General features: G+C 45.1%; 1 protein-coding gene across 5 annotated transcripts in view; it reads right to left on the bottom strand.

Moving 5' to 3' along the window:
* Window positions 1-1,576: 1,576 nt before the first annotated feature.
* The window catches only part of Orc2 (origin recognition complex subunit 2), a 35,913-nt gene continuing 24,685 nt past the window's right edge, over window positions 1,577-12,804 (bottom strand). For all 5 annotated transcript variants that reach the window (XM_032901172.1, XM_032901176.1, XM_032901175.1 and 2 more), the window contains 7 exons: window positions 10,891-11,023; window positions 9,016-9,112; window positions 8,069-8,215; window positions 6,906-7,077; window positions 5,079-5,140; window positions 3,902-4,020; window positions 1,577-2,429 (listed from right to left, as the gene is read on the bottom strand). In XM_032901172.1, coding sequence (XP_032757063.1) covers window positions 2,340-2,429; window positions 3,902-4,020; window positions 5,079-5,140; window positions 6,906-7,077; window positions 8,069-8,215; window positions 9,016-9,112; window positions 10,891-11,023 — 820 coding nt within the window. In that variant the 3' untranslated portion in view covers window positions 1,577-2,339. The remainder of the gene's footprint in view (window positions 2,430-3,901; window positions 4,021-5,078; window positions 5,141-6,905; window positions 7,078-8,068; window positions 8,216-9,015; window positions 9,113-10,890; window positions 11,024-12,804) is intronic.

The following is a 12,804-nucleotide window of genomic DNA, read 5'->3' as shown; positions in this document are numbered from 1 at the left end:
AAAATACAATCACAAGGACAAGCCTCATGTAGCAAAGACATTTCCCACAGAGGTGTGTGAACAGTAGCATAGCCAGCTGTGATGAGTAATCCAAAGTGAGTTCACTCCTATCCACTCACTCCACCTGGAAAGCACATTTCGAGAACAATTGTGTGTTTCTGAAGAAACTCTTGGTTTTTTTTAAGTTTTCTCACACTCAGAATTCCCCCCACAGGACTCTATTCTTGGACTGTGTTCCAGCTGTGTGAAAGGAAGACAAGTGTTCTACCACTGAGGTGCAGACTCCTCCTAATGAATGGTGTTGTGCTCAGAATATGCCTATGTTACTACCCAGCATTTTCTGCAGTCACTCTACACGCCAGGCTCAGAAAGACACAGCTATAGTGTACTCATATGCATGAAGTACATCTTTAAAATAATACAGACACACGCTGCATGTCTTATTTAGAACCTAGATTATGTGTGTGTATAGGTGGCATGCAGGCCATAAAACCAGAAAGGGATGAGACAGGATGAAGAGATTTTTAAGGATAAAGGGAATTAAGGAGGGTGATGGGATGCACAGGCTAAGACAGCAGAGGGGAGCATGGCTACTGGGGAGGGGAACAGATGAGAACCAGTACAGTGATACAATCTATATATTTGGAAATGCCATAAGGGAACCCATTACTGTTGCATGCTAACCTGAAAATTAAACCAACAACAAAAGAGTCCCCCAGTGAAATTACACCTCCAGCCTGAAACAAATTAGGCTTCAATTATAGCTCAAGTCAGGTTATAACTGCTATGCATGAGGGGACAGCGCTGCTCAGAGGAGGGGTGAGTGTACAGTGATCTGCCTAGGCACCCATTAGATTTGTATGATGCATTCAATCCTTTTCAGACACTTCAAAACAGCCAACTACAAAGGGACTGCAAACTGGTCTTTCATTTATTAACAGCAACATCTATTAACAAAACTATAAAAGCAACTGCCAAGACGTCACATTATATGACTAGATGTTTATACTGTAGGAGTTACACTAGATGGGTGACAAAACTGTACAAGTGCATGGGGTTGGGGAGCTGTGTCCTGATGTGGGTGAGAAGACCTGAGTTTGGCCCCCAGCCCTCATGCAAAGCTGGGCATGGCCATGAGCCTGTAAAGTCAGTGCTGGTGGAGGAAAGCGCTGAGGCTGAGGCTGAGGCTCCCATCTGGCTCCAGGGAGTTCTGGTTCTCTCAAGCAAATAAGGCAGAAGATGTTCTTCACAGACTCCCACACTCATACACACTCCACACAAGCAAAGTGCAGACCAGCAGGTCTCATGCTACCAATGTGTATTTATTTATTAAATTACTTTTTTGAAACAGGACATCACCGCAGCTTAGGCTGGTCTAGAACTCACTAACTAGTCCAGGTCTTGAACTCATGTTTTCCTCCTGCCTCCACCTCTTGATGTTGAGATTACAAATGTGAGCTCATGTTTTGTTTTAAAAGGAGAGAAGCAATCTGCCTGCCTCTGACTCCGGAGTGCTAGGATTAAAGGTGTGTGCTACCTACCTGTTCCTGCAAGCTATTTAAGAAAATCAAAAGTGTCAATGTACAAGGATGATGAAATGTTTTTATTTTTTATTGTCCTGAAAACAATTGAGAAAATGTAAGCTAGGATTTTATTTCTTAGCCTGGCTTCTCATTTGTTTCATAAAAATCAAGGTCCTGGTACAGACACCAACTATTTTAAATATGCTTTCTAGATCGGACACATGCTCTACATACACATATATCCCTTACACTTCTCCCACAAACTCAGCTGAATAGTGTCAACGGTCTTCAGGAGGTGTAGCCTAAGTCCACAGGAGAAAGCTGGGTCATCCTAGTCCACCGGTGCTTTTCATCATCGCTTCAGCAAGAACAGAAGGAACACCTCCTTCCTCATCAGTTCTGCGAGATCCCTGCACTCTGACCTCTGTGCTCTGACGATCTGAAGCAAGTGCACTTGTAGCAATTCAGCTCTGGAGTGTTGCCCTCAAAAATAGGGATAGCATCCAGTATAAAATAATCCAAAACAACCAGTTCCAAATGATCCCTGAGCACTGTTCAACCAGCAAGACGTCTCCCGAGAGGTAATAAATTAAAGGCACATTTTTTTTTCCCAACTCAACGACCACTGCATAGTATTAGAGACTGTACACCAGCCAGGCTAATCAAAGTTCAAATTGATGATATGCCTCTTCCACAGGACATCTTGTATGCTGGAGAGAATGACCTAATGTTGGATGTAAACCAGCATTCTTACTAGAGGAGCAGCAGCTGGGGCACACTGAGGCTTCCACATAAAGTTCAAGGGTAAGAGACAGTCTACGACTCCTCCTCCTCCTCCTTCTCCAAGAAATCGGCCAATGTTCCGCTGTCAACAGGAATTAATAAGTACTCCACACCATCAGTTCCCTACAAGATAAAAGAACACTCCATCTGTTAACCCCTTGTAAGGGAGCCATCTGGATCTCCTATTGCAGGTTAAACAAACAAAAAAATCCTGGCATTTTAAATTTATATTTATTCATTTATTTTGATTTTTCAAAACAGGGTTTCTCTGTGAGGCCCTGGCTGTCCTAGAACTCACTCTAATCCAGGCTGGCCTCAAATCCAATGATCACTTGCCTCTGCCTCCCAAGGGCTGAGATTAAAGGCATGTACCACCACTGTGACACAAATTTTATTTTATTTTGTTTTTATGGACAGGATTTCTCTGTGTATCCCTGGCTATCTTCACCTCTTGCTTCCGAGTGCTGGGATCAAAGGCATGTGGCACCACTGCCCAGCTGGATTTTACTTTTATATAATATTTTTAATATTTAAACAAGCATTCAGATACCCAAGTAGAAAATTAAGGCAAAGGGGACATGACACGTCTACTTTAAACACTGAGGTCTGCCGAGCACTTTATCACAGGAAAGTCTGGAGGGCAGGAGGTGGTGGTTTTCTTCACTGCTCTCTTTCAAGCATAGCTAACCCGACATTGTCATCTATAGAGTTCACACTTGAGAACCATGCAACTGAGTTACAAACAAAAGTCATGAAAGCCCCTCAAAATTTCCTCTTTCAGTAAATTTACAGCTTGGACCAGATTCATCATTATCTCCAGGCTACATGTAGCTGGACGCAGCTGCTAGATCCTTCATCCCTTTCCTTTCCCAGCCTGACGGGATTTTCTGTTCAACTTCCCCCATTACAAGTTTTATCTGACTGGCTTTTGTTGTGTTTTGAGACAGGGTCTCAATATGTAGCCTTGGCTGGCCTGGAACTCATGAGGATCTGCCTGCCTCTTCCTCCCTACTGCAGGGATTAAAATGTGCCACACCATACCCAGCTTCCACCCCATGTGGCATCCACGTAGCTTTCAAAGCGTGGAGAGACGGCTCAGCAGTATGATCGCTCTCCCAGAGGCTCTGAGTTTGACTCCCAGCACCCACGCGGCAGCTCACAACCATCTCTAACTCCAGCTCCAGGGGATCCAACTTCTAGTTTCTACAGGCACTAGGCATACATACATATGTACATGGTGTAGATACATATAAAACATGCATGCACATAAGATAGTTAGAAATAATTTATTAGAATCATTCCCGTTCCACCTCATCTTTCTAGTTGTCCCTAATATGTCTCCCCTTTTCATCCAAGCAGGCCATCTACTGCACAACAGGCCACGTGCTCACTGCCACCTCATCCCATATTCAAACGGCAGATGCCTTCAGTCTAAGGCTTTCTGGCCAACACCACAAAGTACCATCATCCTCTCATCCCTTGGTTTCGGCGACATTGTTTGTTGTTTCATTCTTTTCTGGCTGTTTCACTTGCCCTTGTCTTTAGTACACAAGAAACACTAACCCTCAGACTCAAGGCCCCAAGAGCAGTCTTACCTTCTTCGTTCTTATAAGTTTGTGGTCCCTAAATTCAGTTAACTGGGCTCGGAGTGTAAGATCACTGTTAACAAGGAATGCTTCCCGACACTGCTGGTAAAAATCTTGAAAAGAAAGTCCTGGACAGATAAAAAGATACACACACGTTAATCAGTATTATGTTTGCTTGAGTTTTGCTTTTTCCCCATTTTCTTTTCTTTCTTTTTTTTCCTTCCCTGTTTTATTTTTTTAGACAGGGTCTCACTATGTAGCTCATCCAAACTGACACTCATCATGTAGACCAGGCTGTCCTGGAACTCACAGAGATCCACCTGCCTCTGTTTCCTGAGGGCTGAGACAAAAGGTCTGGACCACAATCAGTATTTTTCCCCCTTTAGTTTTTCAAGACAGGATCTCTCTGTGTAACCTTGGCTGTCCTAGAACTTGCTCTGAAGACCAGCCTGGCCTTGAACTAAATATCATGCAGCCTTGTGCGCAGTTTTAAGCAGTACAAATTGATTTTCTTTTTTAATTTTACTTTTTTTTCACTTACTTACTTTATATCACTGCCCCCTTCCTGGTCAACCCCTCCCACAATCTTTCCACCATTCCCTCTCCCCTTCTCCTCTGAGCTGGTGGGGGCCCCCCTGGGTACCTCCCAACCCTGGAACTTCCAAGTTCTTGTGAAGCTAGGTGCTTCCTCTCCCACGAGGATAGACAAGGCAGCCCAGCTACAGGAACATACCCCACGTACAGGCAACAGCTTTTGGGACAGCCCCTGCTCTAGTTGTTCAGAACCCACATGAGGTCCATACAAATTGACTTTTAAGGAAGGTAACTTAAAAAATGAGACCCTAATATTTTGTACACATTAACACATTTTTGCCAAGGGGGTAACAAATAAGTTGCCTCATATATGGAAACTATGAAATTGCCAGATACACACGCATAGTTCTAGTAGTGTATGGCATTCCAAACGTGAGTCTGTGCTCCAATTCCCATTAGCATATCATCTGTGGAGCAGCATCTATAGAGGTGCTGAGATGATGGAGGCTGGCTGTAGGTTTGGACAGACCCCCTCCCCCTCCCCAAAGCAGCCACCCATCTCTGCTGTGAGAAATGCAAGGCTCCTAAGGTACTCTACACCAGGGAACACAGAGGGACAGAAAGTCACATTAAATATCACACATGTTGATACCAATGTAGGAAGGGCAGTCCTGGTTATCCAATTGGTACTTCATAAGTAGCCTGAAAATCCCCCTACCAAAAAAGAAAAAAATCAAATCAGACTCAATAAATATTCTGTGTAGTAAATTTAAGAACATCAAACATTCAGCTTGGCGTCACTGCCTTTTGTTCTTTTCTCTAAGAAAACCACACCCTCACTGGAAAAGCTTTTCTATCTAGGAACCAACACACACACACGCACACACACACACACACTCTCTGTCACACACACACACACATGTGCACACACACACACACACACACACTCTCACACACACACTCACACACATCTCTCTCTCTCTCTCTCATCTCTCTCTCTCTCTCTCTCTCTCTCATAATCTGAGGCAGGTCTGCTGACACCGGTGTGGTCTCAGGCTGCTGAGAACAGTTAGACTTGTGTCCTGTGCAGGGTGTGGCGGCACAGGCCTTTAGTCTCAGAACTCAGCAAGCATAAGCAGGCAATATCTGGGTTGTTCCAGGAAAGCCAGGTCAACACATGGGCTGCAGGGCAGCGAGGAGTACACAGTTGGAGACCATGTCTCAGAGCATCCTGACCACACCACCTACACAAGAGTTTTATTGCTGAGTAGCCCAGCAAGCGCCCAACCCTGAGAGCACTCACTCAAATACAAATAAAAGCTCCTATTTTTTTTTTTTTTTTTTGGTTCTTTTTTCAGAGCTGGGGACCCAACCCAGGGCCTTGCGCTTTCTAGGCAAGCCTCTACCACTGAGCTAAATCCCAACCCCAGCTCCGTGTTTTCTTATCTTCACAACACAGACACTCTGTTCAGAAACATAAAGGTTGCCTGCATGCATGCAAACAAGAAAGACATGTGTGTGCCTGCTGGATTTCCCTGGAACTGAGGTTACTAATGGCTGGGAGCCACCATATGGGTGCTGGGAATTAAAGACCAACAACGGTCTACTTAAAACTCTGATTCGTCTTCCTAGTCCCTAACAATTTAATAAGAAAAAACCGTCCTAAGTTTATTGGTCAATTTCATAGGCTAATACAGAATACCTCGCCAACTGTATAATCCAGTATTATATACCAGTATTAGTAACTACTTTTATTATCCCTCTTAAACCCTTTAACAGCAAAGCAGGTAGTTTTGTTTCTGTCCCAGTTAGGTTTGGTATCAGCCAGACAAGGCCCAGAGTTACCTGAGAAGGGACTCCTAATTGAGGGAATGCTCAGATCACACTGCTCTGCAGGTACATCTGTGGGAGCAACTGCCTTTGTTGTTAATTCATGGAGGAGGGCTAAGCCCACTGTGGGCGCCACCAACCTTAGGCAGGTGGAGCTGGGCTATGAGATGCCTAAGCATGAGCCTGAGCAAGCCAGCAAGCAGCAACCTCCATGATTCCTGCCTGGGGTTCCGCTTGAGTTCTTTCCCTGATTTCTCTCAACGGTGGACTGTGGCCTGGAAGTATAAGCCAAATAAATCCTTTTCTTCCCCAAGTGATATTTATCACAGCAACAGGATAAAACTAAAGCAGTACCACTGATAAATTCAGTAGTTCATCCTCAACTCATTTGTTTTGTATTTTGAAGAGCTAGGCTTGAATTGAGGACCTTATGCATTCGAAGCAAGTGCTCTACCACTGGTCTCCACTCCCAGTCCTTAAATATACATATTACTTATTTTCGTAGTGGTTCTGGGAACTGAATTCAGAGCATTTAGTATGCTAGTAAAGCACTTGACCACTGAGCCACATCTGCAGCCCTAAGTGTGTATATGTATACAGGTATATATTTCTTTATATATACTATTTTACTTACAGTTTTCATTCTTACCTTGCATTGGGTGTAAGGCTTCGTAAGACATGAATCAGAGAACTCAGTGGTAGAGATCCAGACTGTTTAACCAAGAGGGAGTTCTCATAGGAGGTCTCTTCAGTGTAAGGACTGTATGTAGTGGTTTCATACCACAGCCAATTGTACAGACTCTGCTTTGCATGATCCCACACTACAGACATGATCAGAGCAAAGAATTACAAATTACTGTCATACAGTCACGTTACATTAGATGTCACTACAGCAAAGAATGAAGAAACATTAAAGGGAAGGTGCCCGAAGGCTGGAAATGCAGCTCAGGGGCAAAGAACATGTTTCAAGTAAACAAAGTTCTGGGTTTACACCTTATATGCATTAAAAGAAAAAAACCCATCAAATATTTCATTTTGTCACTTCCTTACATAAACCTGTAACTCACAATCTGCTTCCTCTGTCAATCAATATCTTAATCTTTTTTTGGTTTTGCAACAAGGTCTCATTATGTAGCCCAGGTTAACTTCATATCCACGGTCCTTTTGCCTCAGCCTTACAAGCACCAGGGTTACAAGTATGAGCTACCTTGAGTAACATCTGAAGCTTTAATTGTGCCTTAAATACAGCACCATCAGTAATTCTTTTAAGTGGCACACATGAGTTCAAGGCTGGCCCGGTCTACACACTTTATATGAAGTAAAGCTTAGTAAGGAGGCTGAAGCGATGGCTGGGGGTGAGAGTCTTCTCCTCGCAGAGGACCCATGCTCACTTCCCAGCACACGTGAGAGCTCACAACCACCTATAATCTTAGTTCCTAGGGATCTGATGCCCACGGGCCTCTGGTGTACATAAACTCACACAAGCAAAATACATATAAAAAATTAAACAAATGAATCTTTAAAACTCAGTAATTTAAGCTCCTGTTTTATCATTATTACAACATCTTTAAATATATAAAATGATCATTGGGACGGCAGGAATAGTAGTATGAAGCCAGAATCACAGGCCAACACTTCCTCATGTGACTCAAAGGCAAACAGGATGCCCTCTTATTTCCAATACTTATTTTTTAAATCAAATTGAGACCACCTTTTTGGCAAGCTGAAAGTTTTGTGAAAAATAGTAGGAAACCCTGTAAGACTTAAGGAAGGAAGTCTGTCAAAGAGGACAGACAGTAATGAGAAACTTACTGAGAGGAGCATTGAGGTGGTCAATAGATGCTATGAGATACACATTACGTAAGGATGACAACTGTCCAAGAATTTGCTGGCTATTGTCTCCTCTTAACATCTGGCTATCCAAATTGTGGATAAGAAGAAAGAGTTCTAAAGAAGAATCTAGAAGAAAAAGGAATTCAGTTATTATTTTCAGTGAGGCTTGTGACATCTTTAGCACATTCAATGCCTAGGTATTATAGGTCATGTCATAGTAAGGTGCTAAGCAAGTACGTTGTAACAAGGGCTGGAGAGATGGCTCAGCGGTTAAGAGCACTGGCTGCTCTTCCAGAGGTCCTGAGTTCAATTCCCAGCAACCACATGGTGGCTCACAACCATCTGTAATGGGATCTGATGAATTCTTTCGGTGTGTCTGAAGACAGCTACAGTGTACTCACAGTGCCCCCATGCATATATACATATACATATTAAACAACATAAAAATATCAAACAGAGGGCTGGAGAGATGGCTCAGCGGTTAAGAACACTGACTGCTCTTCCAGAGGTCCTGAGTTCAATTCCCAGCAACCATATGGTGACTCACACCCATCTGTAATGGGGATCAGATGCCCTCTTCTGATCTGTCTGAAAACAGCTACAGTGTACTCATAAATAAAATAAATCTTTAAAAAAAAAAATATCAAACAGAGATGTGCCACAAAGATGTGCAAATCTGTTACAGACAATTCACACCACTGAGGAAAACAAAAAGACTATTTTGAAGTAAAAAGGCCATACAGAGTTAGGACAATTAGGTGTGACTCCTTTAAACTAGGTGAAATTCATACAACATATTACTGTAATAGGGAAGACAGATTATTTTTAAAACCTCTAAGTTGGTAGTGACTAGAGAATCCATATTAAAATAGTCTTTCTCTTTCTTCTAAAACACTTAAACACAGAGAGGCAGTGTTTTGCGTTACCTTCTTTAAATCTGTTCATTATCCAGTCTCGCTGATCCAGAACACTTTGGAAAGTACCCATGTGACTGAGGACATCTTCAGTTATAGAGTTCAGGATCTATATCACACAAGTGCAGAAGTACTATAAAACACAACTGGCAAATTCATCTTTCTTCATAAATTAAAAATGATTTTGAGGTTCTTACAAAATTTAAAAAGCACTTAAATTCTACTGGGTGGGCTGGAGAGTTGGCTCAGTGGTTAAGAGCACTGACTGCTCTTCCAGAGGACTTGAGTTCCAATCCCAGCAACCACATGGTGGCTCACAACCATCTGTAATGGGATCTGATGCCCTCTTCTGGCATGCAGGTGCATATGCAGATTGAACACTTAACGCACATAAAATAAATAAATCTTTAAAAAAAGACAATTAAAAAAATTTCCACTGGGTGTTTAAGTATATCTAATCCGTTTTTGGTTGGAGTTTTTAAATACTTCAGGGTAAAAGGAAAATTGTTCAAAACAACCAAAGAAAAAATGGTGTGTTGGGTGGGTGGTGGTAGTGGTGATTACTGTGGTGGGGGACCAACTATGAATGTGTCAAAAGAAACGAGAGTACTAGGGATACTAGAAAGGGAATATTACATCGGATAACATCTAATATCCAAAACCTTGATATAATTCTAAGATGATAATCATTTGAAGTAAAAATGGTTTATGATAATGTACTATAAAACTATATACTATTATTATACTTTTATTATTTAGGATACAGAGCTATAACAAAATCAGATTCTATAAGCCTGTTCTTAGCTGTTCCATTACTAACTTGGTGTAGTAAATGAAGGCAGTATTTCCCTAAGGTTTCAGATGAGTCAATTTCTTTTTGAGTGTGTTGGCTAGTTTTATGTCCACCTGACATAGCGAAAAAGAGAAGGGACCCATAATTAACAAAATGCCTCCTTAAGACCCAGTTATAGTCAAGTCTGTAAGGCATTTTCTTAATTACTGATTGATGGGAAGGCTCGGCCCACTGTGGGTGGAGCCACCCCTGGGGTGCTGGTCCTGGGTTCTGTAAGAAAGCAGGCTGAGCAAGCCATGAGGAGCAAGTCAGTAGGCAGCGCCCTCCATGGCCTCGGCATCAGCTCCTGCATTCTTGCCCTGACTTAATGAGGGACTATGACACAGAAGTGTAAGCCAAATAAACTCTTTCCTCCCCATTTGCTTCCAACTTGAGTTTTAGTCATGGTGTTTAATTGGTCCTTAAAAGTTTTGTTTTGTTTTTTCATTTTAATATGTATGAGTGTTTTGCCTGCATGTATGTATGGGCAACATGTTCATGCAGTGCCCTAGAAGGCCAGAAGGGAGGATCAGATCTTTTGGGACTGGACTGCAGTTTCAGAGAGTTGTGGCTGCCATGTGGGTTCTAGAAGTAGAACCTGGAGTTTGTGCAAGAACAGCAGGCGCTCCTAACTGCTCAGTCCCTCCCAGCGTATTCATTTATCCTGAGACAGACCAGGTCTCACACCCGCATGGAGCTCAGCAGTAGGGTAGGCTGGCTGCCCGGTGCCCGAAGATCAGCCCCTCTCCCATTTCCCTAGCCATTTCCTAGGGTTAAAAGCACAGTTCTTTAAAAAAGGAAAGAGTTTGGGAGACTGAGCTGAGATCTTTACAGAACGAGCCACTTCCCCTGCCACATGTCAGTTCATAGTGAGAAATTCAAGGATGAACATTAAAGACCATTTGCTCTGAATACAAACACATGTTCTAACTGGTATGAAGCCTAAAGCAAAATCCTTTACATTTAGTGTTCAAAGGCAGAAATTGCACCCTCACTACTGCGGGGCCATGATGTGGCAGGGGACATCATGTTACTCCTTTTAATAGTAAACTTACTGATTTTACACTGATGCCAGGAAAGAAGCCGTTGATGACAACATGAATGGAATCTTGAAGCATGGTAGTTCGAAACTTTTCTAGTAAATCTCTCTTAGACCCCAAACCATAAAGCACAATGTTGAACCCAAGGCTGTAAGGAAGACAACGACCGTAAAATTAAACCTTAAGACTCCTGTCTGCCAGCTTTATTACCAACCAGTTTCTTTGAAGTTCATAAGGACTGCAGAAAAGAAAGCATCAAAGGATAGCGGGTAAAAACAAAGGCCAGATATGTGGCACACACCCCTAATCCCAGCACTCGGCAGGCAGACACAGGACTGCTGTAATCTTGGAGCCAGCACGGTTTACGAAGCAAGTCCAGGCTAGCCAGGGCTACCTGGTGAGACTCCGCCTCCTGAGTGTACAAATAAATGAATAAAATTAAAAGTGCAGGCCGGACAGGCTACACGGCTACACCTACATGGTTAAGCCGCTGTGTTCACCCTTCCTATCTCAGAGCTCACAGTCCCAACTGTCTGTCAGCTTTCTCTGCAGGCCTGAAGATAAGACAAACCCTGGCCCATCCTGCAGCGTTTAAAACAGGCTACGGAAGAGATGAAATGGACAGACGAATGTGCAACAGTGAATCGCACTACACTGTTAATTGTACTCCGTTACCATAATGCACACCTGAGCGTAACAGTGTTGGCTGGAAGGTTTTACCACAGGAAGTAGCGCATCCTTCTAGAAAGACTACGGTATTTCTAGGGAAGAGGAACAAAACCACCTGAGTTCCTTCCTGCCTTTGTCCCCCCAAATCATCATTTTATATCTATAACCATACTATAACATGATGAAATAAACTCTCCCCTGCCCTGGCTGCTTTTGGTCACAGTGTTTGAAAAGCAAACCACCACCACAGCGTGAGTGGGACTGGGAGTGGGGAGTGGTGTGCAGTGGTGTGCAGTGGAGAGGGAGAGGAGGAGGGGGGGAGGAGTGGAGGGGGGAGGGAGAGGGGGAGGAGAGGGAGGGAGTGGAGTGGGAGTGGAGAGGAGGGAGTGGAGGGAGTGGAGAGGAGGAGGAGAGGGAGGGAGAGGGGAGGGAGGGAGGAGAGGGAGGGGAGAGGAGGGGGAGGGAGGGAGGAGGGAGGGAGGGGAGAGGGGGAGGATGAGTGGAGGGAGGGAGGAGGAGGAGGGGAGAGGGAGGGGTGGAGGGAGTGGAGAGGGAGGGTTGAGAGTGGAGGGAGGAGGAGTGGAGTGGAGGGAGAGGAGTGGAGAGGGAGGGAGGAGGTGGAGGGGAGGGAGTGGAGAGGGGAGGAGGGTGGGGGGGGGGGGAGGGAGGGAGGAGGAGAGGAGGGGAGGAGGGAGAGGGGAGGGAGGAGAGGAATGGAGAGGAGGGAGAGGGAGGAGGGAGGAGGGGAGGAGGGGAGTGGGAGGGAGAGGTGGGTGGAGGGTGGGAGTGGAGAGGGGGAGTGGAGAGGGTGGAGAGGGGAGGGGGGAGGGAGAGGAGGGGGGGGAGGGGAAGGGAGAAGGAAGGGGAGGGAGAGGAGGGGGAGGAGGGGGGGAGGAGGAGGAGGGGGAGGAGGAGGAGGAGGGGGGAGGGTGGAGAGGGAGTGGAGGGAGGGGGAGGGGAGGAGAGGAGGGAGGGTGGAGGGAGGGAGGAGAGGAGAGGAGTGGGAGGGAGTGGGTGGAGGGAGGGGAGAGGGGTGGAGGGAGGGAGGGGAGAGGGGAGGGAGGGAGGGAGGGGAGGGTGGAGGGAGGGGAGAGGGAGGGAGGGAGGGAGGGAGGGGAGGGAGGGAGGGGGGAGGAGGGAGGGAGGGAGGGAGGGAGGGGAGGAGGGAGGAGAGGAGGGGAGGGAGGAGGAGGGAGGTGAGGGAGGAGGGAGGGGGTGGGGAGGGAGGGAGTGGAGGGGGTGAGAGGGAGAGGAGAGGGA

The sequence above is a fragment of the Rattus rattus genome, chromosome 4 (genome assembly GCF_011064425.1).
Source record: "Rattus rattus isolate New Zealand chromosome 4, Rrattus_CSIRO_v1, whole genome shotgun sequence".
Taxonomy (NCBI): Eukaryota; Metazoa; Chordata; class Mammalia; order Rodentia; family Muridae; genus Rattus; species Rattus rattus.
Note: the sequence above shows the minus strand (reverse complement) of the source record. Positions and strands in the feature narration are given on the sequence as shown.